Source organism: Taudactylus pleione, unplaced genomic scaffold, assembly GCF_031769625.1.
Source record: "Taudactylus pleione unplaced genomic scaffold, aTauple2 ptg000209l, whole genome shotgun sequence".
Classification (NCBI taxonomy): Eukaryota; Metazoa; Chordata; class Amphibia; order Anura; family Myobatrachidae; genus Taudactylus; species Taudactylus pleione.
In genome coordinates, this window is record NW_028284611.1 from 1,271,133 (window position 1) to 1,299,094 (window position 27,962).

The 27,962-nt window shown below is 46.2% G+C and overlaps 1 protein-coding gene across 2 annotated transcripts in view; it reads left to right on the top strand.

Moving 5' to 3' along the window:
- Positions 1–27,962, top strand: part of LOC148517803 (transmembrane protease serine 9-like) — a 267,334-nt gene that overhangs the window by 208,141 nt on the left and 31,231 nt on the right. For both annotated transcript variants that reach the window (XM_088478151.1, XM_088478152.1), the window contains exon 11: positions 19,774–20,008. In XM_088478151.1, the coding sequence (XP_088334277.1) occupies positions 19,774–20,008 (235 nt within the window). The remainder of the gene's footprint in view (positions 1–19,773; positions 20,009–27,962) is intronic.

Genomic DNA, 27,962 nt, shown 5'->3' on the forward strand with positions numbered 1-27,962 from the left:
ACACTTGGACTTTCCTCGAGGATCTGTGACTTTTCTGAGCACACAGTTGGTTCATGTGCCTCAGCCATTTGAATTTTTTTGACACTTCCACAGGGAGAAGGCCTTACATCATCATTCTGTAAGATGCAGAACCAGCAATCATATAAATAAAGGCCAAGGCCTTATCCTTTCCTTGCCACTTTGTGTAGTAAATGGCATATTGCCAATTTTTTGTTTCTCTGCAGCTATCTTAGCTTGGTGCAGTGTCACTGAACAATAATAGCGCAGCTAAGTTGCTAATGCACACACACAAAATAAAATAAAATAAAAAAAATACTTTTATTTTTTTTTACACTGGGGAAGAGCAACCCTGATTGACAGATCACTCCCCCTGTACAACACAGCACCCCTTTTTGGACTGCAGCCCTAGCCTGATGGATAGGACAAGTGACACAGCAGCTGCAGCACCCACTGAACAAAGCACTCCTTTATAAGTTTATATACTGCAGCCTAAGCCCCTTTATGGACAACACAGCAGCAGCCTTCAGGCTAAGACCCCGACAGGACACATACACTGAGTGACTGACAGTGACTGACTACATCTGCTAGTTTCTCTCTCCATAGCCAGAGTGAAAATGATGCCAATCACGGGGACCTTTATATAGTCCAAAATCTGTGAGAATCTGACAGCAGGAAGATGACGCGTTTTGCCTCGTTTTCGGATCCAAATCAGGTGGGAAAACTCGAGCCGGACTCGGATCTCACCTCAGAACATGAAGTTCAGGTGATCCTGGTTCTCAGAGAACTGGACTCGCTCATCTCTAGTGGTCATGAAAACGTTTGTTTTGACCCTTCTGAAGAAGATGTTAGGAACCATTTTGGATCCCTTGCAGTTTGCCTACTGGGTGAATAGATCGGTGGAGGGTGCAGTCAATATGGGACTGCACTATATCCTACAACATCTCTATCTGCCTTCTACCTGAGGGTCATGTTCGTTGACTTCAGTTTGGTGTTCAATACAATCGCCCTAGGGATATTGTAAACCAAATTGGTTAATTTGTGTGTCCCGGTATCTACTTGTACTTGGATTGTAGATTTTCTGCTGGATAGGAGACAGTACAGTATGTGAGAATAGGGGAGTTTACTTTCGGTGTATGGAGGATCAGTACGGGGGCACATCAAGGATGTGTCCTTTCCACTTGTTTTTCTCTTTGTATAAGAACAACTGCTCCTCTGGTGATCCGTATGTGAAAATATAAAAATTTGTGGTTGACACTGCGGTTATTGGTTTGGTTAATGATCCAGGAGGAAGGTGGATCAGTTGGCACTGTGGTGCAGTCGGAATAACTTGGAATTAAACTCACTTAAAATGGTGGAGATGATTATTGATTTCAGAAGACAGCTGTAGTGTATCCATTTATTATGGATGATAACGTGGAGGAGCCGCTCATTGGCTAAGTCCACGGGGGTCCCAGCCAATGAGTGGCCGCTAATGTTAAGCCGCCGCTGATTGGCTTGTGGCCCAGTATTAATGACAGCTCAATCCCATGAACTGTCATTAGCATACTGTAACAATGTGCTGTGGCGTGTAGTTACAGTGTGCCCGTGGCCCTTATTGGATTTCTGTGGAGAACATCCAGGGACAAAAGGTGAGTATTGGATCTTTTTTTCAGGTACTTCCATAGGATACTTTATGTTGAGAAGGGGACATGAACATCTGGGAGCAGGTGAGTATGTGTATGTATGGATGTAATAAATATTTATTTTCACTGTGTGTGTGTCTTGTGTTTTTTACACATTTCTTTACAGGTGAACTATACATACCAGTGGCCCCTTAATGCCCCACATGCTGGTACTTGTGGTTCTCCAAGTACCAGCATGTGGGGGAGGCTTGCTGGGCCCATCAGTTCTACTGTAAAGACAAGGGCCCTCATTCAGACCCACTCGCAAGCGGGCGCACATACGTTAGGCGTACGTACAAAAATATTTAAATTCAATGGCTAGCTCGTATTTTCGTTCGCATCTAAAATTCCTCCCTAAACTCAGGCGACCCCTCCTCTAACTAACGAGCGTGCGAAATAGCGAGCGTACATCCCCGAAATGACTTGAAGGGAACGCACGCACAAGTGAAACCGGAAGTGGCCTTGTCAGATGTCGATTACCTGCTCCTTTATTCAGCCTACCTCCATCAATCGTATCATGCCAATCAATGTATCAATTAGCTTTATTGTTTTTTTTTTTTTGATAAAAAGTATCTTTGGCAGAAAAACTAAAAAAAAATATTATGCCAATTGGTTTGTGTTTAAACAATAAATTTATGAAAAAAATCTGACATTGTATTGTGACATTATTGGACAAATGGGTTACATTTAATCCTGGCCCTAAAGGCAAAAAAGGACACCAAAAACCATTTCATTTGTATAAAAAAAAGGCCTCTTGAAGGAACGTTTAAAAAAACACATGATGCAAATTCCACATTTAAAAAAAAAAGGGGAGCTAATTAAAACATGATGACATTATTGTCACAATAGGCCATAAACAACAAATTGAGGCCAAAAAAAACCCCAAAAAATGTACGCCAATTGATTGTGTAATCCTGACATTAGCAGGTATGATTTCCACCTGCGTACGGTTTTGTGCTATCCCAATAAACTGCTTTCCAAACACATACCAAGCCAGTTTTCAATACAACACTAATTGCTTTTGTGACCACCCGCGATTAATCGCTGCAACATCGTGGAGTCCCGGGACGGAGGAGAAGGCCATCGCCAATGTGGTCGAGTAATCCAGACCCTAAACTGTGCGAGCATTTTGAAGGGAAAGAGGATGTTCCAGTGACGTATGTGACGGTCCGAACACATTTTACGCTCGCATCTGCTAATGTATGTACGCCCCAAAAACGCCTCGCCACGCCTGCGTTTTTCCATCTCCACCCCCGTCAACACCCAAAAACGCCCTGTTCTGTCAATCACATTTGACATGTCACTTCCTGTACGCTATTTTAGGAACGACAGATAAAAAGCTCGCAATCTGCCGTACGCACATGCGCAGTGTAACACCGACGCATGCGTGGTTAGTCAACATCGGAACGCAACGAGCGTACTGCTGTTTGCGAGTGGCTCTGAATGAGGGCCAATGTTAGTAATTCTATTTTTAACACTACACCTACAGTATCAACCCACCACCCACCGCCCAGGGGTGGCGGGGATAGCCCGGGCTATCAGCCTAGGACAGGGGTGCCCTGGAGAGAGGGACCCCTTTATTGGGGGGTCCCCAACTCCCCAGGAATCCCTGGCCTGGGCTGACTAACGGTCAGGGCTGATGCTGAGGCTGGGAGGCCCGGTAAAAGGGCTCCCCTGGGTGTGCCATCAGTCCCCCCCACTAGAAAGGGTGCGGAGCTGGTTTTAAATATAGGGGTAACCTCATGCATTTTTTACACCCCTATATTTAAAACCAGGTCTGGCCCTGCAGCCTGTTGCTGGTTCTTAAATTACGGTGGAACCCTACTCATTGTGTTCCCTATAATTTTAAGAACCAGGACATACTGGCAAGTCCACGGCTGCTTATGCTTTAGGGCCCTATGTTATTTTTATTTAAAACTTTTAACCTTTTTTTACAGCCTAGAACACAAGCAGCTTACACGTATCTCACTGCTATGTGCAGGCTGCTTGCTCGGGAGAGTTTTGCAGAGAGAAGACGCTGCAATCTCGGGTGAGTCATCTCCTGCAAAACCTGCAACTTGGGAGAGAACTCTCGTACTGCTTCACTATCGGACATCTCACTCTCAGCTAAACTCACCTATTGGTAAATTTGAGAGTTTCAGGAGCCTCAAATATCCCGAGTTTCGGTGAAGCTAATTGACTTTAAAAAAAAAGCAAACTCTCCCAGACTCGATTCTTAGTAAACTTACCCCTATGTATTTAACCTGTTGTTTTCTGGGTTTATAAATATATAAGCATATTTTACTACACTATATTCAAGTACTTTAGGCAAGTAATATACAGGGGTTTGTGAGATTTATTTACCTGGTTTTTTTTACCTGTTTTTTTTGCAAAGAACTTTTAAGAGTCCAGGGTTTTGTAAACAGATGAGTGGACAGAGGGTCTGATTCAGACCCAGTCGCTATGCTGCGCTCACTCGCATTGAGTGAGTTTTCACAATCTGCGCATGCGTTTAATTCACAGTGCGCGTGCGCGAACCAGTCAGTGCGATGGGAAAGTGCTCACCCGTAGTCAACATTCGGGCCGCTATTTTGAGTGACAGATAGTGCCGCTTGTGTGTAGTAACAGGGGAAGGTGCTTGTGAACGGGGGAGTGGATGTGTGAACGCAGGTGTGCCTGACCGTCAGAACAGAGGCCCTGAGTCAGAGCCGGTCGCTCTGAAAGAGCGCTCGCTCTGAATCAGGGCATTTTTTTTTTAATTTTTGGAGCGGCCTCCTGGCCGCTCGCATAGCTGTGGCTTACCACCCACAGCTATAGCAAGTGACCATGATGATGGTCGCGATGGTCAAGACCATCGCGACCATCGGACTTGCGATGAGACCCTTGTGGTAGGGTCTCGTTCATCGCAAGCCCCAGAGAGCTTTCGGCTCTAACAGAGCCGGAAGCTCTCCACTGACATCACTCGTGATGTCAGTGGGGCCGCCCCCAAATGGCAAACATTTCCTCGGGAACGCCTTCGTTTTGGCACCCCCCCACCAAATGGGGCGAGCTTTCACTCAGCATCGATAGCTCACCCCCTTTGGTGCGAGACCCGGAGTGATGGATTGCCTGTCGCTAGCCGGGTCTTGCGCATGCGCATGATGGAGCCGTCTCCGTCATGCGCATGCGCTGTGGGCCACCATCGATCCGGTTTGAGCGCTCAGCGCTTGCGACCGGGTCTGAATCAGGCCCAGTGTTTAATGGGTGTGCATAATTAGCAAAGTAGCGTCATTACACACGTGACTTGGGTGTATTTTAGCCTGAACTGCTCACACTGTAGAGTCTACCTTAAGTGCTGCGAGCAGCTCCGATGGCTCCCGATGTTCCTGATTAATCCTACAACTGCCAGAGATGACGTGTGTTGCGAGCAGCAAAGGGTCGTCTTTATACAGTTGCTAGCGCATATTGCCGCACTCGCTAATACTTAGTGGGCATCTACACACGATGCAGTGCGAGCACATCATTTAAATCTCCGGCCCCTTTTAGCCAGCGAGTGATTGCAAATTGCGACCGGGTCTGAATCAGGCCCAGAGTCTTGGTTAACCTTTCCTTTTCTATTCATCAGTGCTACACTTTTTCCATGGGAATTTAGGTAGTTATCTGTTTTGATTAAGCTTGTCTTTCTGTTTCAGTATAGATAAAGACAAGGGTTCTAAAATACAGGGATCAGTCACTGTTTATACTTGTTTAAAATGTGATAAAAAAATGCCAAAAAGTGTGGACCCAGGGTCGCTCTGGGCTTGTTGTTCACAGAGGGTGTCATTACCAGGAGGCCTGATTGGGCCGGGTCTATGGCTGATGCCATAGGTGAATTACGTCACTTTCAGGAAAATTATATGATACCCAGTGCTCTGATCCCTCAGTAGAGCCAAAATGGGCTCAGAATACAGTATGGGACGATGTCTCACTCAGAAGGCAACATCCCTATATAAAATAATACCATTTGCAGGGGCCACAGCCATTAAAAGACATTCAGGCCATTCCTCAGAAGATTTTCCTGGAGAAGAGGCTTCAGCTACTTCTTCCCAGGAAGAAGGGGAATTGGTTTATGACTGGGAAGACACCTCAAACTGGGAGGGTGATTCCCATTTGGATTCAGGAGTTTCTATGTTAATAGATGCGGCAGGAGAAACTCTGCAGTTACAGGCAGCAGTTATTCCAGAGATTAGTTCTGTTTCTTTCTTTAAACTAGGGGTGTGCACCGGCCACTTTTCGTGTTTTGTGTTTTGGTTTTGGATCTGGATCTTTCTTCGTGTTTTGGATCTGGATTGGTTTTGCCAAAACCACCCTTCCGTGTTTTGGGTTCTGGGTTTTGTGTTTTGGATCTGTATTTTTTTTTTAAAAAGAATAAAAACAGCTAAAATCACAGAATTTGTTGGTTTCTCTGCTCCTATGCTATTATTAACCTCAATAACCTTAATTTCCACTCATTTCCAGTCTATTCTGAACACCTCACACCTCACAATAGTGTTTTCATGTCCAAAAGGTTGCACCGAGGTAGCTGGATGACTATGCTAAGCGACACGAGTGGGCGGCACAAACACGTGACCCATCTAGGAGTGACACTGCAGTGGCAGACAGGATGGCAGTTAGAAAAACTAGGCCCCAAACTGTACATAATGCAAAGAAAAAAAAGAAGTGCGAGATGGAATTGTCCTTGGGCCCTCCCACCCATCCTTATGTTGTATAAACAGGACATGCACACTTTAACAAATCAATCATTTCAGCGCCAGGGTCTGCCACACAACTGTGGCTGAAATGATTGGTTCGTTTGGGCCCCCACAAAACAAGCTGGCAATTAATGTGTCCCTGCACAAACTGGCTCTACGGAGGCAAGATGTCATCCTCATCCTCCTCATCCACCGATTCCTCACCCTCTTCAGTGTGTACATCCTCATCCTCACAAAGTATTAACTCGTCCCCACTTGAATCCACCACCACAGGTCCCTCTGTACCTTCTGGAGGCTGGTCTCCCTGGAAGAGCTGATAATTCATTTTGATGAACATCATCTTCTCCACATTCTGTGGAAGCAACCTCCTACGCCTTTCGCTGACAAGGTTCCCGGCTGCACTAAACACTCTTTCGGAGTACACACTGGAGGGGGGGCAACTCAGGTAAAATAGAGCCAGCTTGTACAGGGGCCTCCAAATTGCCTCTTTTTCCTGCCAGTACAGGTATGGACTGTCTGACATGCCTACTTGGATGCTGTCACCGATGTAATCCTCCACCATTCTGTCAATGGTGACAGTATCATATGCAGTGACAGTAGACATGTCAGAAATTGTTGCCAGGTCCTTCAGTCCGGACCAGATGTCCAAACTTGGTCCTGCCTGCCCTGCATCACCGCCAGCGGGTTGCTTAGGATACCTAAGTTTTTTCCTGGCAGCCCCAGTTGCGGGAGAAAATGAAGAAGGAGCCGTTGACGTGTCACGTTCCGCTTCAGCTGACAGTGTGTTCACCAGCAGGTCTTTGCACCTCTGCAGGCTTGTGTCGGCCGGAAAGAGAGACACCACATAGGCTTTAAACCTAGGATCAAGCACGGTGGCCAAAATGTAGTGGTCTGATTTCAACAGATTGACCACCCTGGAATCCTGGCAAAGCGAATGAAGGGCTTCATCCACAAGTCCCACATGCCGAGCGGAATCGCTCCGTCTTAGCTCCTCCTTCACTTTCTCCAGCTGCTTCTGCAAAAGCCTGATGAGGGGAATGACCTGACTCAAGCTGGCTGTGTCTGAACTGACTTCACGTGTGGCAAGTTCGAAGGGCTGGAGAACCTTGCACAACACGGAAATCATTCTCCACTGCGCTTGAGTCAGGTGCATACCCCCTCCTTTGCCTATGTCATAGGTGGATGTATAGGCTTGTATGGCCTTTTGCTGCTCCTCCATCCTCTGAAGCATATAGAGGGTTGAGTTCCACCGCGTCACAACCTCTTGCTTCAGGTGATGGCGGGGCAGGTTCAAGAGTGTTTGCTGGCGCTCCAGTCTTCGGCACGCAGTCGCTGAATGGCGAAAGTGGCCAGAAATTTTTCGGGCCACCCAAAGCGTCTCCTGCACGCCCCTGTCGCTTTTCAGAAAATTCTGCACCACCAAGTTTATTGTGTGAGCAAAACATGGGACGTGCTGGAATTTGCCCAGATGTAATGCCCGCACAATATTGGTGGCGTTGTCAGATATCACAAATCCCCAGGAGAGTCTAAGTGGGGTAAGCCACTGGGCGATGATTTCCCTCAGTTTCTCTAAGAGGTTGTCGGCGGTGTGCCTCTTACTGAAACCGGTGATACACAGCGTAGCCTGCCTTGTAACGAGCTGGCGTTTCTGAGATGCTGCTACTGGTGACGCTGCTGCTGTTGCTGCGTAAGGTGATACATCTACCCAGTGGGCTGTCACAGTCATATAGTCCTTAGTCTGCCCTGTTCCACTTGTCCACATGTCCGTGGTTAAGTGGACATTGTGTACAACGGCATTTTTCAGGACACTGAGGACACTTTTTCTGACGTTTCTGTACAGTCTCGGTATCGCCTGCCTAGTGAAGTGGAATCTAGACGGGATTTGGAACCGGGGACACACTACCTCCATCAATTGTCTAAATCCCACTGCACTAATGGCGGATACCGGACGCACGTCTAACACCAACATAGCAGTCAAGGCCTCAGTTATACGTTTTGCTTCAGGATGACTGCTGTCGTACTTCATCCTCCTCGCTAAGGACTGTTGGAGGGTCAATTGTTTAGTAAAAGTAGTGGTGTTCCTACTTCCTCTCTGGGATGATGAACGACTCCCAGCAGCAGCAACAGCAGCAGCGGCAGCAGTAGGCGTAGCAATGCAGGATCCTCCAGAGGAATCCCGGATAGGAGAGTCAGTCATGCCAGTGACATGGCCTGCAGGACTACTTCCGATCCTGACTAAGGAGGAAATTGACGAGGAGGGAGTTGACGGTGTGGTTTGCAGGCGCTTGGATACAACAGGACAACGGGATTTAGGTGTCCCTGGACTGCTTACGGTCTTAGCCAAAGTTTCTGAACTTGACAGTAACTTTTTATGAACGCGCTGCAGGTGCCGTATAAGGGAGGATGTTCCTAGGTGGTTGACGTCCCTACCCCTACTTATTTCACCTTTACATATGGTACATATGGCAAGACAGTTGTTGTCCGGATTTGGATAGAAATATTGCCAGACCAAAGAGGTGGAATGTTTGGTCTTCTGCCCAGGCATGACCGTGATGGGCTTTTTCATCCCACGGACAACAACTGTCTCCCCCGGAGCCTGATTTAAACAAACCACATCACCATCAGAATCCTCCTCGCCAACTTCCTCCTCAGCGCCAGCTACACCAGTATCCTCATCCTGTTGTACTTCAACAGTGACATCTTCAATTTGCATATCAGCAAGTGGACTGTGGGTGCTCCTTTCAGCACTTGCAGGGGGCGTGCAAATGGTGGAAAGAGCCACCTCTTCCCGTCCAGTGCTGGGAAGGTCAGGCATCGCAACCACCACCACACTTGGACTCTCCTTGGGGATTTGTGATATCTTCTTAGAAAGCACAGTTCTTCGCTGTGCTTTTGCCAGCTTAACTCTTTTGATTTTTTTAGTGGGAGGAGGGCTTCCATCGTCATGTGAAGCTGAACCACTAGTCATGAACATACTAGGGATCGACCTTAGCCGTTCCTTGCCACTCCGTGTCGTAAATGGCATATTGGCAAGTTTACGTTTCTCTTCAGCTGATTTAAATGTCTTTTTCAAGGTCATTTTCCTGAACTTTGCCATTTGGGATTGTATGTGCCCTCTACTATGACATTGGGCATCGGCCTTGGCAGACGACGTTGATGGCATGTTATCGTCTATGTCATGACTAGTGGCAGCAGCTTCAGCACTAGGAGGAAGTGGTTCTTGATCTTTCTCTATTTTATTTTTATCGGAGAAAGTTTGGTCCTCCATTTATTATATCGATTTGATATATACGTGCGGCTAAACACAGAAAATAATTTTTTTTTTGGTTTGGACTGGAGTGTACTTTGGGGGTTACAGCACCCTTTAACGGTCAAGCCAGCCGGCCCTTTACTTATGACACAGGTGCACTCTTGGCACTACTTTGTTGATGCACGTGCGGCTACTGCGCACACAATTCACAAACACAGAAAATAATTTTTTTTTGGTTTGGACTGGAGTGTACTTTCGGGGGTTACAGCACCCTTAACGGTCAAGCCAGCCAGCCCTTTACTTATGACACAGGCGCACGCTTGGCACTACTTTGTTGATGCACGTGCGGCTACTGCGCACACAATTCACAAACACAGAAAATAATTTTTTTTTTGGTTTGGACTGGAGTGTACTTTCGGGGGTTACAGCACCCTTAACGGTCAAGCCAGCCGGCCCTTTACTTATGACACAGGCGCACGCTTGGCACTACTTTGTTGATGCACGTGCGGCTACTGCGCACACAATTCACAAACACAGAAAATAATTTTTTTTTGGTTTGGACTGGAGTGTACTTTCTGGGGTTACAGCACCCTTAACGGTCAAGTCAGCCGGCCCTTTACTTATGACACAGGCGCACGCTTGGCACTACTTTGTTGATGCACGTGCGGCTAATGCGCACACAATTCACAAACACAGAAAATAATTTTTTTTTGGTTTGGACTGGAGTGTACTTTCGGGGGTTACAGCACCCTTTAATGGTCAAGCCAGCCGGCCCTTTACTTATGACACAGGCGCACGCTTGGCACTACTTTGTTGATGCACGTGCGGCTACTGCGCACACAATTCACAAACACAGAAAATAATTTTTTTTTGGTTTGGACTGGAGTGTACTTTCGGGGGTTACAGCACCCTTTAATGGTCAAGCCAGCCGGCCCTTTACTTATGACACAGGCGCACGCTTGGCACTACTTTGTTGATGCACGTGCGGCTACTGCGCACACAATTCACAAACACAGAAAATAATTTTTTTTTTGGTTTGGACTGGAGTGTACTTTCGGGGGTTACAGCACCCTTAACGGTCAAGCCAGCCGGCCCTTTACTTATGACACAGGCGCACGCTTGGCACTACTTTGTTGATGCACGTGCGGCTACTGCGCACACAATTCACAAACACAGAAAATAATTTTTTTTTGGTTTGGACTGGAGTGTACTTTCGGCGGTTACAGCACCCTTTAACGGTCAAGCCAGCCGGCCCTTTACTTATGACACAGGCGCACGCTTGGCACTACTTTGTTGATGCACGTGCGGCTACTGCGCACACAATTCACAAACACAGAAAATAATTTTTTTTTGGTTTGGACTGGAGTGTACTTTCGGGGGTTACAGCACCCTTTAACGGTCAAGCCAGCCGGCCCTTTACTTATGACACAGGCGCACGCTTGGCACTACTTTGTTGATGCACGTGCGGCTACTGCGCACACAATTCACAAACACAGAAAATAATTTTTTTTTTGGTTTGGACTGGAGTGTACTTTGTGGGTTACAGCACCCTTTAACGGTCAAGCCAGCCGGCCCTTTACTTATGACACAGGCGCACGCTTGGCACTACTTTGTTGATGCACGTGCGGCTACTGCGCACACAATTCACAAACACAGAAAATAATTTTTTTTGGTTTGGACTGGAGTGTACTTTCGGGGGTTACAGCACCCTTAACGGTCACGCCAGCCGGTCCTTTACTTATGACACAGGCGCACGCTTGGCACTACTTTGTTGATGCACGTGCGGCTACTGCGCACACAATTCACAAACACAGAAAATCATTTTTTTTTTGGTTTGGACTGGAGTGTACTTTCGGGGGTTACAGCACCCTTAACGGTCAAGCCAGCCGGCCCTTTACTTATGACACAGGCGCACGCTTGGCACTACTTTGTTGATGCACGTGCGGCTACTGCGCACACAATTCACAAACACAGAAAATAATTTTTTTTTGGTTTGGACTGGAGTGTACTTTCGGGGGTTACAGCACCCTTAACGGTCAAGCCAGCCGGCCCTTTACTTATGACACAGGCGCACGCTTGGCACTACTTTGTTGATGCACGTGCGGCTACTGCGCACACAATTCACAAACACAGAAAATCATTTTTTTTTTGGTTTGGACTGGAGTGTACTTTCGGGGGTTACAGCACCCTTAACGGTCAAGCCAGCCGGCCCTTTACTTATGACACAGGCGCACACTTGGCACTACTTTGTTGATGCACGTGCGGCTACTGCGCACACAATTCACAAACACAGAAAATAATTTTTTTTTGGTTTGGACTGGAGTGTACTTTCGGGGGTTACAGCACCCTTTAACGGTCAAGCCAGCCGGCCCTTTACTTATGACACAGGCGCACGCTTGGCACTACTTTGTTGATGCACGTGCGGCTACTGCGCACACAATTCACAAACACAGAAAATAATTTTTTTTTTGGTTTGGACTGGAGTGTACTTTCGGGGGTTACAGCACCCTTAACGGTCAAGCCAGCCGGCCCTTTACTTATGACACAGGTGCACGCTTGGCACTACTTTGTTGATGCACGTGCGGCTACTGCGCACACAATTCACAAACACAGAAAATAATTTTTTTTTTGGTTTGGACTGGAGTGTACTTTCGGGGGTTACAGCACCCTTAACGGTCAAGCCAGCCGGCCCTTTACTTATGACACAGGCGCACGCTTGGCACTACTTTGTTGATGCACGTGCGGCTACTGCGCACACAATTCACAAACACAGAAAATAATTTTTTTTTTGGTTTGGACTGGAGTGTACTTTCGGGGGTTACAGCACCCTTAACGGTCAAGCCAGCCGGCCCTTTACTTATGACACAGGCGCACGCTTGGCACTACTTTGTTGATGCACGTGCGGCTACTGCGCACACAATTCACAAACACAGAAAATAATTTTTTTTTGGTTTGGACTGGAGTGTACTTTCGGGGGTTACAGCACCCTTTAACGGTCAAGCCAGCCGGCCCTTTACTTATGACACAGGCGCACGCTTGGCACTACTTTGTTGATGCACGTGCGGCTACTGCGCACACAATTCACAAACACAGAAAATATATTATTTTTTTAGCACTTGGGGGGAGCACCCCTGATGGACAGAGCACCCCCTGGACAACACTACAGCACTCCTTTAGGACTGGGACACTGCACAGGACTTTGGAGTGGACACAGCCCCTATGGAGAACTGACTGCACAACACAGTCCAGCCAGCCCCTATGGACTTTGAAGTAGTGGACACAGCCCCTATTAACAACAGCAGCTCAGCACAACACAGCCAGCCCCTATGGACTTTGAAGTAGTGGACAACAGCAGCACTACACTACACTACACTACACAGCCCTAACTCCCACCCTCCCTCTTCACTGTCCACAGCCGAGTGAGAAAATGGCGCCGACATGGGTACCTTATATAGGATCCAAAACCCGCGAGACTCGGAAGGCGGGATGATGACGTTTTGGCTCGATTTCAGATCCGAGTCAGGCGGGAAAAGTCGAGCCTGATTCGGATCGGACTCGGATCGGGGGGGCTCGGGGGGGTTCGGATTTCAGAAATCCGAACCCGCTCACCCCTACTTTAAACGTAAGAAGAAACATGTCAATCCACATGTTGTTTTCCCAAAATGTAAGTCTCTTTATCCTTTTTTGGAAGAGGATACCAAGCTTTGGGAAGTTCCACCTGCAGTGGATGCTCCTATTGCTAGGTTGGTCAGAAATACTGTTATTTCCACAACTCAGTCTGTAACTCATAAAGATCTTATGGACAGAAAGAATGAGGTTGTACTTAAATCTTTATTCACTTTGTCAGGAGTATTGCTGTGGTCAATTCTGGCCAGCACCTGGGATATGTCTGAAGCTAACTCCTTAGCTGATCAGATTTCAGAAGCTCTAACCTAAATTAGGGGTGAGCGGGTTCGGATTTCTGAAATCCGAACCCCCCCCAAGCCCCCCCGATCCGAGGCCGATCCGAGTCAGTAACGACTTTTCCCGCCAGACTCGGATCTGAAATCGAGGCAAAACGTCATCATCCCGCCTTCCGGGTCTCGCAGGTTTTGGATCCTATATAAGGTACCCGCGTCGGCGCCATTTTCTCACTCGGCTGTGGACAGTGAAGAGGGAGGGTGGGAGTTAGGGCTGGCTGGGCTGTGTAGTGTAGTGTAGTGCAGAGTAGTGTTGTGCTGTGCTGTTCTGCGCTGCGCTGTGCTGCTGCTGTCCATAGGGGCTGTGTCCACTACTTCAAAGTCCATAGGGGCTGGCTGTGTTGTGCTGTGCTGCTGTTGTCAATAGGGGCTGTGTCCACTACTTCAAAGTCCATAGGGGCTGGCTGGACTGTGTTGTGCAGTCAGTTGTCCATAGGGGCTGTGTCCACTCCAAAGTCCTGTGCAGTGTCCCAGTCCTAAAGGGGTGCTGTAGTGTTGTCCAGGGGGTGCTCTGTCCGTCAGGGGTGCTCCCCCCAAGTGCTAAAAAAAAAAATATTTCTGTGTTTGTGAATTGTGTGCGCAGTAGCCGCACGTGCATCAACAAAGTAGTGCCAAGCGTGCGCCTGTGTCATAAGTAAAGGGCCGGCTGGCTTGACCGTTAAAGGGTGCTGTAACCCCCAAAGTACACTCCAAATCAAATAAAAAAATATTTTCTGTGTTTGTGAATTGTATGCGCAGTAGCCGCACGTGCATCAACAAAGTTGTGCCAAGCATGCGCCTGTGTCATAAGTAAAGGGCCGGCTGGCTTGACCGTTAAAGGGTGCTGTAACCCCCAAACTACACTCCAAACCAAGTAAAAAAATATTTTCTGTGTTTGTGAATTGTGTGCGCAGTAGCCGCACGTGCATCAACAAAGTAGTGCCAAGCGTGCGCCTGTGTCATAAGTAAAGGGCCGGCTGGCTTGACCGTTAAAGGGTGCTGTAACCCCCAAACTACACTCCAAACCAAATAAAAAAATATTTTCTGTGTTTGTGAATTGTGTGCGCAGTAGCCGCACGTGCATCAACAAAGTAGTGCCAAGCGTGCGCCTGTGTCATAAGTAAAGGGCCGGCTGGCTTGACCGTTAAAGGGTGCTGTAACCCCCAAAGTACACTCCAAACCAAATAAAAAAAGTTTTCTGTGTTTGTGAATTGTGTGCGCAGTAGCCGCACGTGCATCAACAAAGGAGCAGCGCCAAGCGTGCGCCTGTGTCCCATAAGTAAAGAGCCGGCTGGCTCATTTCTTAAAGGGTGGTGTAACCCACAAAGTGCACTACTCTCCAGCAAAAATAAAAAAATATTTTCTGTGTTTGTGTCCGCCTTAGCCGCACGTATATATCAAATCAATATAGCATAAATGGAGGACCAAACTTTCTCCGATAAAAATAAAATAGAGAAAGATCAAGAACCACTTCCTCCTAGTGCTGAAGCTGCTGCCACTAGTCATGACATAGACGATAACATGCCATCAACGTCGTCTGCCAAGGCCGATGCCCAATGTCATAGTAGAGGGCACATACAATCCCAAATGGCAAAGTTCAGGAAAATTACCTTGAAAAAAACATTTAAATCATCTGAAGAGAAACGTAAACTTGCCAATATGCCATTTACGACACGGAGTGGCAAGGAACGGCTAAGGTCTTTCCTATGTTCATGACTAGTGGTTCAGCTTCACATGACGATGGAAGCCCTCCTCCCGCTAAAAAAATCAAAAGAGTTAAGCTGGCAAAAGCACAGCGAAGAACTATGCGTTCTAAGAAGATATCACAAATCCCCAAGGAGAGTCCAAGTGTGGTGGCGGTTGTGATGCCTGACCTTCCCAGCACTGGACGGGAAGAGGTGGCTCTTTCCACCATTTGCACGCCCCCTGCAAGTGCTGAAAGGAGCACCCACAGTCCACTTGCTGATATGCAAATTGAAGATGTCACTGTTGAAGTACAACAGGATGAGGATACTGGTGTAGCTGGCACTGAGGAGGAAGTTGGCGAGGAGGATTCTGATGGTGATGTGGTTTGTTTAAATCAGGTCCCGGGGGAGACAGTTGTTATCCGTGGGATGAAAAAGCCCATCACGGTCATGCCTGGGCAGAAGACCAAACATTCCACCTCTTTGGTCTGGCAATATTTCTATCCAAATCCAGACAACAACTGTCTTGCCATATGTACCATATGTAAAGGTGAAATAAGTAGGGGTAGGGACGTTAACCACCTAGGAACATCCTCCCCCCTTATATGGCACCTGCAGCGCGTTCATATAAAGTTACTGTCAAGTTCAGAAACTTTGGCTAAGACCGTAATCAGTCCAGGGACACCTAAATCCCTTTTTCCTGTTTTAACCAAGGAATCGGTGGATGAGGAGGATGAGGACAACATCTTGCCTCCGTAGAGCCAGTTTGTGCAGGGACACATTAATTGCCAGCTTGTTTTGTGGGGGCCCAAACGAACCAATCATTTCAGCCACAGTCATGTGGCAGACCCTGGCGCTGAAATGATTGGTTTGTTAAAGTGTGCATGTCCTATTTATACAACATAAGGGTGGGTGAGAGGGCCCAAGGATAATTCCATCTTGCACCTCTTTTTTTTCTTTGCAGTATGTACTGTTTGGGGCCTAGTTTTTCAAACTGCCATCCTGTCTGCCACTGCAGTGTCACTCCTAGATGGACCACGTGTTTGTGCCGCCCACTCGTATCTCTTAGCATAGTCATCCAGCTACATCGGTGCAACCTTTTGGCCATAAAAACAATATTGTGAGGTGTGAGGTGTTCAGAATAGACTGGAAATGAGTGTAAATTAAGGTTATTGAGGTTAATAATTGCATAGGAGCAGAAAAACCCACAAATTCTGTGATTTAAGCTGTTTTTATGCTTTTTTTCAAAAAAATACAGATCCAAAACACAAAACCCCAGAACCCAAAACACGGAATGGTGGTTTTGGCAAAACCAATCCAGATCCAAAACACGAAGAAAGATCCAGATCCAAAACCAAAACACAAAACACGAAAAGTGGCCGGTGCACACCCCTAACCTAAATAGGTGATGCTTTAATGTATACCATTCAGGTACAGTCTCATGTTTCAGCCCGGCATTTGCTAAGGCTTAAAACATGGAAGGCAGTCAAACAATCCAGGCATGCTTTAGAGGCATTGCTTTTTGAAGAAGGTTCTTTGTTCTTTTCAGAATTAACTAAAATTATTTCTCAGGTTAAAGGAGGAAAAGTCCTTACCTTCCTGTACCTACAACTAAACCAAAATCTCCTAGGTTTTGTTATTTTTTGACTCAAGGCAGAGGAAGCTTTCAGGCTTTCTGAGGTGTGCCTAGGGGTCCTGAAGAGGGATCTTTAAGGGACGAGGTGTCCCCGGCACCAGTCGCCCTGGTGCGAAGCCAGCAGGTCAATCCACATGACTGTCAAAGGACTGGGACCCGTCCTCTGGTGAGAGGTCGCTTACTCAAATTCCGGGAAACTTGGATTGTTTCCAATCCGGATTTTTGGGCAAGCCAAATAATATCCGGGGGATACATTTTGGATTTGGAAGGTCATGTTCCAAAAAGATTCTTTTCCACTCCTCTCCCTGGAGATAGTTGCAGAAAGGTGGCTCTCATGCAGGCAATTTCTGTGCTTTCTGACTCTGGAGTAATTATTCCGGTTCCAGTACTACAGCAAGGCCTGGAGTTTTACTCCAGTCTTTTCTTAGTAGACAAATCAGACAGGTAATTTCATCCTATTCTCAACCTCAGGGGCTTAAATGCTTATCTTCACTTGGAAAAATTCAAGATGAAGTCAATAAGGTCAGTCATTTGTTCTAAGGAGGAAGAGGATTTGTTGGCTTCCATAGATATCAAGGATGCCTACCTCCATATTCCTATATGGTAGGGTCATCAACATCTTCTGCAGTTAGGGGATAAACATTTTTAATTTCTGGCTCCGCCATTCTGTTTGGCCACCGCTCCCAGAGTATTTACAAAGGTTATGGCACACATGATCTTCCTACTCAGGAGTGGGGGGATAAATGTTTTAGTTTATCTAGATGATTTGTTGCTAAGGGCACCATCTATAGCCCTATTGCAACAACATCTTCAGATTACCTTACACATGCTGCAGAGATTCGGCTGGATTATCAATCTTTCCAAGTCAAATATAATTTCATCTCAAAGGATGGTATTTTGGGGTCTTCTATTCGACACCCTTTGTTACAGCAAGTATTTCTTCTGCAGGCAAAGATTCAGGTTATTCAATCCAGAATAAGTACCATTTTACAGATGTATCATATCTCTGCTCTCCGGGCTATGCAGATACTGGGAAAAACGGAAGACTTCATTCTGAGCCGTTCCTTTCACCAGATGGTCTGTCCCAGAAGCCTCTTTTTCCATCAATATACTGGAATTGAGGGCAATTTGATACACATTTATTCAGGCTCAATGCCATCTAAGGAATTTACCAGTGCAATGCCATAGCAGTTGCTTATATAAACAAGCCGGGTGGCACATGCAGCTGGCTAGCAATGAGGGAAGTTTCTCACATCCTCCATTGGGAAGATAATTGGGTTCCAGCTATTTCAGCAATTTACATTCCAAGAGTGGACAACTGGGAGTGGGCTTCTTGAGTCACCACAGAGTGCATCCATGGGAATGGGAATTACACAAGGAGGTGTTTGCAGAATTAGTTGCCAGATGAGGATCTTCAGACATAGATCTGATGGCTTCTCTTCTCAACAAGAAACTTCCAAGGTATGGATCTCGATCCCGGGAGCCTCAGGCATCTCTGGTGGATGCCATTATAGCAACTTGGGTTTTCCGGCTGGGATACATATTTCCTCCTCTGATAATGATTACAATGGTAATTCAGCGGATTCGATTAGTGGCACAGCCGGTCATTCTGGTGGCTCCAGATTGGCTGCACCGTCATTGGTACAAAATTATTTGGACCATGTTGGCAGACGTTCCATATCATCTGTCCCTGCATCCAGATCTGTTGCTTCAGGGTCCATGGTGTCACCCCAATTTGCATTGCTTGGCTTTGATGGCATGGTTCTTGAATCCAATATTTTAAGACCCAAAGGGTTTTCAGAAGCTGGCGTGAAAACCATGATACAGCCTTGTAAATCAATTACTTCCCAGATTTATCATCGGATATGGAAGATATAGATTTTTTTTGGTGTGAACAACACAGATTCAAACCTGAAAAGTTCTGAGTATCTCATCTCTTGTCTTTTTTGCAAGAGGGGTTGGTTAAAGGTCTTCGATTGTCCTCTCTTACAGGACAAATTTTGGCCCTATCAATCCTGTTTCAAAGGAAATTGGCCTCATTCCTGAAGTTCAAACCTTCTTACAAGGTGTTCTTCGCATACAGACTCCTTGGGACTTGCATTTAGTTTTGGAGGCATTTCAAAAGGCACTGTTTGAGCCTTTGTAAATTGTGAATTGCAAGGATAAGGTGGTGTTGTGCACTAAGCCTTCCATTTTTCCAAAGATGGTATCAGCTTTCTACATTAACCAGGATATCGTCCGTCCGGCTTTTCTCAGGGATTCTTTGAAGATTCTTTTTTAGCACTGTTGAATGTGGAACGTGCATTACGCATTTACTTGGACCATACTGCATCTTTAATTGATGCACCAAAAAGAGGCTGGCCTGCCTCGAAAGGATCGATCACTAGATGGATCACATCAGCCATTAAGCAGGCATATTTGTCCTCAAATGTAAAAGTTATGACTTTAATTCAGACCCACTCAACTCGTGCTGTCAGAGCTTCTTGGGCTGTATGTCATGGTGCCTTGGTTGAGCAGCTCTGCAAAGCCGCTACCTGGTCATCCGTACACACTTTTACAAAATGTTGCTGCTTCCATTAATTTGGCGCAAAGGATGCCAGTGTTGGGCAGAAAATTCTTAGAGCAGATGTTTCAGATGCTCCTCCCCTTCATTAATTTGTTTGGTATATCCCAGATATGGAAGATGCATGACACGTCATTCTGAGAGATAACAGGTGGGAGCCACAGGGAAGGCTGAATGTTAGCTGTGTGTAATGGAGGAAGCAGCAAATCACAGAGAGGAGGGGGGGATTCTCAGTACAGATAGTACATGCTGATGTAAGGATAGAGGGATGTACTGGCAGAGCATGGTTTGCATGTTGTATTACAGAAAACATGTCCGTATATAACAACATATTAACACTAATGTTTTCCAGGGAGATGGCGGGGGACCTCTGGTGTGTAAAGTGCAGGGTGCCTGGTACCAAGTTGGCCTTGTAAGCTGGGGTATAGGATGTGCCGTTCTAAATCGCCCAGGTGTGTACACCCTCGTGCCCACCTATCAGTCATGGATCCAGGACTATGTGCCAGACCTGATGTTTACCCATCTATCAGATATCCCCAAGCCAGCCATAGATTGTGACCAGGCCATGGGGATCGTCACAACTACAGGTGAGGAGACAGAATAACTTAATTAATAATAAAGTTATTGAGAGGGAACTGCTTGGAAACTTTGTTTTCAATTACTGTATGAAACTGTAATTATATACATAAAGTATAGGTTATTTACAAATATAAAAAACAAATAGGTGCAGAACTACAGGCTAATAGTCCGGCCGGTACTATGCTATATATAATATATACAGATCCAAAGCCTGCCAGCACTCAAACACTTGCAATAATGTCCTCCGGTGCCCAGTAAACAAATAAGCAGCACATCCAAAGAAAACTGGCACTCAGAGGTATTAAACAAAATATGGTTGTATTTTGAAGTCGACGTTTCAAGGCCGCAGCCCCGTCGTCAGGACCCCATCATAGCATAAACAGACATACGAACAAGTCACTTACCACCAATATATACCCCATGTATGATGCTTTCTCACCTCCGTCAAGGTGCTCACTGCCTGTTGCACGTGTTCACGTCACTTCCCGGCGCTGCAGGACTCATTACCATGGTGCCCAAACAGTATGCACTCCATGACTACTGAATACTGCTCTCCACGGAAGCAGTTTAGGATGCGCTTCAGTTGCAGGAGAGTTTATACGAAGGGGAAGGTGCACCAACAAAAAAAATTATTAAAACCATACATATAAGACTATGGCAATGGTACCCAAGACATATCAAAATACTAAACAGAGAGTGTTTCAACATCGCTATAAATATAGAAACAATATGGCAATCCTGACAAATAATATACCACAGACAGAGTGCTACAAGTAACAGATACTCAATACTTATTAAATTAAACTGTTCCAATTGAATTTTTCATTAAGTCCCATTGGAGCAATGGTCCTTAATCTCATGATCCATCTGGATTCCTTAAGAAGCAACAATTTTGCCCGATCACCACATCTCAAAGAGGCTGGCACATGATCGATGATAAAATAGCGTAAAGACGCCAAACTATGAGGGCAAAACAAGAGGAAGAGGAAGGACAACAATGAAGAAGACAGCCTAATTTTTAACTTGTCAAAACACATTTTGAGTGACACTGAGATCTGTGGGCCTGGTTCAGACCCGCTCGCGAGCGCTTAGCGCTCGCACCGGGTCGATGTTGCCCAAGTGCGCATGCGCACGACGGAGGCTGCTCCATCATGCGCATGCGCGAGACCCGGTTTGCGACGGGGAAGCTGTCGCTCCGGGTCTCGCACCAAAGGGGGCGTGCTGTCGATGGTGAGTGACAGCACGTCCCCTTTGGTGGGCATGCCGGGGGCATGGCTGCCCAGACGGAGGCGTTCCTATGGGAATGCCTAATGTCTGGGTCCGGCCCCACTGACATCACTAGTGATGTCAGTGGGAGTGTTTTTGGCTCTGATAGAGCAAAAAGCACTCCAGGGCTTGCGGCCAACGAGACCCTACCGCAGGGTCTCGTCGCAAGCCCAATAGACCATCGCGACCATCTTTTTGGCCGCTCGCATAAGCTGTGGGTGGTCACCCACAGCTATGCGAATGGCCAGTAGGCCACTCCAATATTAGGTAGGATGGTCCTGATTCAGAGCGAGCGCTCTTGTCAGAGCGTCCGGCTCTGAATCTGGCCCTGTGTCCTCAATAAGGGCTTAAGCTTCATTCCTACCAATAAATTCAATGAATTTAACTGGAAGTGTGATTCCCATAGATTTGGGTGAAAATTAAGGCTGAAAGAACACTTTCAACATGATGCTGCTCCTGCCATCCTGCCATAGAATCCTCACATATAGATGTTTTCTTTAGTAAAACATCTAGGTGTAAGTTCGACCCGATATCTACAAATGCATAATTGAAGAGTTTCAATAAACTGTTGGATGAATCAGTGACTAAATTTATGTCTGTCCCTGGTAAGGTACATTTGAATCTATCAAAAGTGGAGTGTGACGCACTTTGGGATCTTGAGTCATATTCTGATATTGTAATTAAGCCCGCCGACAAAGGTGGTGCCATCATCATTTAGGATATTACTGATTATAGAGCAGAAATTCAATCTCAGCTGACAGATGAGGCAGTATACAAAAAACTTAGAAGAGATCCAACTCTGGATTACCAACATGAATTGGAAGTCATTCCTACTAAGGCCAAAGACTCGCAGCTAATTCATCAAAAGTTGTTTAATGCTCCATAAAAACCCTAGTAGGCCTCCTGGACATCCCATTGTGTTGGCGAGAGACTCTTTCCTGCAATCAGTGTCTCAGCTGTTGGATTGTATTTTACAACCTTTGATATGTGAACAGCGGACTTTTCTTAAGGACACCCCTACCTTTTTGCAGAAATTGTCCAATTTCCAAGAAGTTCCGATCAACACTTTGATGGTGTGTCTAGACATATGCAGTTTGTATACCTCTATACCACATCAAGAAGGGCTAGGAGCCATGAAAAATTTTCTGGAAACTAATCTGTATATTTCAGTGTTTGACCACAATTTGTTTCTTCAACTCTTGGAGTTGACCTTATGTAGGAACTATTTTCATTTTGATGGAGAGTTTTTTTTGCAGCTGCGGGGGTATGCTATGGGTTTGCCCATAGCCCCCTCATATGCTAATGTTTTTATGTTTGAATGAGAGTTTGAACTATTCTTCAGTAATATTGAGGTTAGCAATCATATTTTGTGGTACCCCCGGTACATAGATGACAATTTTCTTCTATGGACCGGGGGTGCCAGTTGTTTGCAGCAAGTTGTTGATAATATCAATAGCTCAACCTCATCCATCAAATTTACTTGTACATATAGTTCTTCTGAGGTCCATTTTTTGGATGTGAAGGTTAAATAAGTTAATCAGGTCTTTAAAACAGAGGTTTTCAGAAAGGTCACTGATAGAAATATGATTCTGCAGCATCCAGCCATCATGCAGAGTCCTTAGAAAGGGGCCTTCCCCTTTCCCAAATGATGCAAGTTTCACGTATCACGAGTGATCCTAGAAAAGGGCCAGAAGAATTCGATTTTTTGATAGACAAATTTATTTCTAGAGGATATGACCCTAATTTTTTGAGAGAACAGAAATGAAAAATCTTAGAGATTCCTAGATCTCAGTTATTAACCTCATCCATGAGGGATTCCAAAAACATGATCCCCTGGACAAATGATTTCACCACATCAGCACCCAGTGTGTGCAATCAAGTGTACTGCCGCTTGTGTCAACCCGGTGGCACAAGTCGCATGACAGCGACAACCTGCCAAGGCTTACCAGGCCTCAAGGCTGCTACACGGCCAAAGGCCGCATCTCGCTTCATGGCCCAAAGGCCACATCCTGCCAAGACTTACCAGCCCTCAAGGCTGGTACATGGCGAAAGGCTGCATCTTGCTTCATGGCCTAAAGGCCACATCTTGTCAAGGCTTACCAGCCCTTAAGGCTGCTATATAGCCCAAAGGCCACATCTTGTCAAGGCTTATCAGCCCTCAAGGCTGTGTAATGGCCGCAGCTTGCCGTGTACCAGTCCTTAAGGTTGTTGTGGGACTTGTCCTAGAAAATACCTTTATACGTATAACAGTATCAATAGGTGTGCATGATTATTTCTAACCAAAGAGATATCATTTTAACATCTGTGTGCTGGGAAATAAGCCATTTGGCACATGGCTGCTCATTAGATCAGCTCTGTGCTCTGCTTTCCACATAATCATCTACCCGCACATTTAATACAGCTAAGAAAATTTGATAAGGTAGACGGAAATTGGTAGTTCCAGTAGTGTCATCACACCAAGGATAAAGTTGTCTAGAAGATCTTCTGGCATAACATCTAAATTCTGTCATCTCATTGCTGCTGCTACCTCTATTCCTCCTTGGGTGATCTCTGCTGACTCCTTGCTGATAAAAGCTGCTGGGAAACAGCTTTGGGAATCAACACCAGTTACCAAGCTACTCCAAACCATTAGACTACTACTGTAGTCATGGTCATAATTTGGGGTGTACAAGCTGTACAATCCTCCGTGGCGCAGAGTCCTGGGAGTTTCACCATCTCTGCCCTGTGGCCCCTGCATCTGGCTAGCAGAGTGTCTGGAATCACACCCTGCAGCCAGTATCACTGAGGAAACTTTGGGCAGTGCCGTACTTCATGATGCTGATGGCCTATCATAATATCGTGCACTCAGGGGGTGGGGCTGGCACAGGGCACAGTGTTGTCCTGTTACGGCACTGACAGTAGTACTTGTGCAACATGTTCAGTTGGCATAAAGAACACTAGTGGTCACTGTTTTAAGCTTTCTTCAGTGATGGGTTCTTATTTTGTCCTGTCCCCAGGGCCAGTCCTGGATCTAGGTGACTTAGGCACTTACCTAGAGCAATCAGACTCCAGAGACCAAACTAACAACCAATCAGAATTACTCTGGACTGTCCAGAAATCCACTGGGGATGAATCTATGGTCAGTGCTTGGACCGGGCATCAGACACCAGTGCTGATAAATCACTATTTAAAATTGACACCAGTCGTGAGTCATTTGCTTCTCACAGACTGGCAGCCAATCAGGCGCGACTGCGGCAAGCCAATCACAACTTGCCCAGCCACTCACTCAGAATTTTATAAGCTGGCGCAAGCAATGTGAAGTCAGTATGATGGCGGAGCGGGAACATAGAAGAGCCATCTAAGAGGTGTAAGATACACCTCAAAGAAAAGAAGACCCGGCAGGATGAAAATCACAGGTGCAGGAAGATAGAAGATTGGAAGTGGTGACAGAAAGAAAACAGATGCCGGTTCAAATACTAAAAAAGAGGATTATTTTAGCAATTGCGCAATAAACCAGAAATCTGCAGCAAATAAAATGACATATCAGGTCAACATCAATACCTGTGTCATCATAAGGAGAAAAGGGAAGTGATAATATAAAATGTGCTTTTTGCTGGACAGATGAATCCAATAAACATTAAAACATTAATGGTGTATTTATTAAAAAAACAGTATATTACATAAAGTAAAAAATGTCAATGCATCACTTTATGTAAACATAGGTATAAAACTGCATATAAAGTACAAAAATTCATCACTTATTGTAAACATATGAAAAAGTGCATAGATGGTGCAAAAAAGCATAACATAGTATTATAGCTATATACACAATGAACTCCTGGATCATACCATAAGTAAATGGTGGTGTGTACAGACTTAAAAGTCCAAAAGGTCCAAGTACAGGGCCATTCGTTGGCACTGCACCCAGCTTAGCCCTTGAAATGGAGGGTCCTCAGTAGTCCAGGGTTTTGCAGCACGGCATAGGCACAATGTGTTTCGGACGAATCCTTTTTCAAGTGCATGAAGCCGTATCACACTAGCGTTAGGACTGCAATCGTGCAGAGGGCCTAATTCAGACCCGCTCGCGAGCGTAGGATGCTCGCACCGGGTCGATGTTGCCCAAGTGCGCATGCGCACGACGGAGGCTGCTCCATCTTGCGCATGCACGAGACCCGCATAGCGACAGCCAAGCTGTCGCTCCGGGTCTCGCACCAAAGGGGGCGTGCTGTCGATGGTGACTGACAGCACTCCCCCTTTGGTGGGCATGCTGGGGGCGTGGCTGCCCAGACGGAGGCGTTCCTATGGGAACGCCTACCGTCTGGGTCCGGCCCCACTGACATCACTAGTGATGTCAGTGGGAGTGTTTTTGGCTCTGATAGAGCCAAAAGCACTCCAGGGCTTGCGGCCAACGAGACCCTACCGCAACGGTCTCGTCGCAAGCCCGATAGACCATCGCGACCATCTTTTTGGTCGCTCGCATAAGCTGTGGGTGGGTGGGCGTGCCTGGGGCGTGGCTGCCAGACGGAGGCGTTCCCATGGGAACGCCTACCGTCTAGGTCCGGCCCCACTGACATCACTAGTGATGTCTGTGGGAGTGATTTTGGCTCTGATAGAGCCAAAATCACTCCAGGGCTTGCGGCAACGAGATCCTACCGCAGGGTCTCGTCGCAAGCCTTATGCGAGCGTCCATGATGATGGTCGCGATGGTCAAGACCATCGCGACCATCATCATGGATGCTTGCATAAGCTGTGGGTGGTAACCCACAGCTATGCGAGCGTCCAAGAGGCCGCTCCATTTTTAGGTAGGAGGGCCCTGATTCAGAGCGAGTGCTCTGGTCAGAGCATCCGGCTCTGAATCAGGCCCAGATTCCCAAGTCCTGATGTAGTGAGGGCAGAGTCGAATACAATACAATGAATATTCTCTCTGCACGTTATACTACACCCGTATCTTTACTGCCACCACCAGTGGTAAATAAAAAAGGGGCCACCGGCCCCCATACATTCTATCTCAATTGTGCAGGCTTGGCAACACAAACTAATACTAATAAAGGAACACTTTATTTACAAAAGAAAGTACAATGCTGAGTTATAGAAATAATAAAAAGCAAAAGGGCTATAGAATACACACGTTTGTCTATATGTTCTATAACAGGACACAGATGTCATACTTTTACCAAATGTATGTAGATGTGTCCCCTGGGTGTCCCCATTTTGCAATAAAATTGTGAAAATCTCGAGTTAATTCTGGAAGTTTAATTCATCAATTTTGTGTACACACATATAGTAACATGTCTCATGTATGGTGATTCCATTACTGAGGGTGAGAGTCGTCAGATTTATCAGGAATAACGTACATAAAGTAGTATTTTGATAGTGGCATAGTGTATCTGGGGTTTATTGCGGACTGTTGTGTTATGATGATTTGGTCACATTAGTGGCGGCAGGTGTACAATGAATAGAGTTTATCACTGGAAAAAGGTTATTCCGTTACCGGTGGAATTATTATTGTTATTATTTTTAGGCAATTAGGGACATATGAGGTAGACAAAATAAACAGACATTAGAAACCAAAGAGGAGGGAGGGCCCTGCTCATGAGAGAGCTTAGGACCTGATGCAAGCTGTAGACTCAAATGCCATCACAGCTGTAATCTCTCCCGGACCGCAATTGGGAAAATACGCTAATGACTCACTCACTGCCCACTGAGAGCATCTCACATCCGCCACTCACGCACAAAACCGGAAACCTCAGAAACACTGATAGCAGATCAGATGGCCGTCAGACTTCCGAGTAACTCTAAACTGCCGTAGACGCAGCGAGTCTCCACACATGCAGTTTGCTTTCCTTCTGACGGCAATAATGCAGTGGCTAATTTATGGACGTCCAGAAAACAGTGTTTATATGGTCCTGAGACGCCTACGTTTCTCTACTCACCCCCCATTATCTCCCCCAAATGTTGACTACCTGTCACTCACTTTGCAAATGGATCCTGTGTATACGTGAGCACAGACAACAGGAGGGAGAGTGGAGATTGTGACAGTGCTGAGATTGCACCAGTGGGTGGTATAAATGGGGGAAGGGTAAGCTCTACTAAAGAGATGGGTTTTCAGAGAAGCTACATATTAAGAATTAGCAGCCTGTGGGAGAGTCTGATGTGGAGATTTGTAGTCTGGACTTAGGAATGAGAGGTGGGTACAGGTCACTGCTAGATCTACGGGGCAGAGAGGGAGAGTATTATGTAATGAGAGTTGAGCTATTATAAGGGCTGGTGTTGTTAAAGGCTTTGTAGGTAGGGGCGAGTCATTTAAACTGGAGTCTGAAGGAGACAGGGGCCAGTATAGGGGTTTGCAAAGTAATGCGTCAGATGTGGGGAGGCGAGAATATCTGTCTTGCTGCAAAATTAAAGATGGATTGAACGTGTGATTAGATGAGTGAGGGGAATTCCTTCAGTAATGAGGGAGGGGAAGATGGCGAGAAAGTGGATAAACAGTTCAGTAGCATTTTGGATAAAGAAAAGGCATAGTTAGGCGATAAGTCTAAAGGTGCCCACACACATAGCGATGTTTTACACGATCTGGCCATTTCCGATGAATCGTGACGACAGATCGTGTAAAATATGGCCAAATCGTGAGAAAATCGTGAGTTCCCACTTATGATCACGATGCGATGCGCGTCCCCGCTGGTCGCACATCGCAACGTCAGATCTGACAATCTGGGA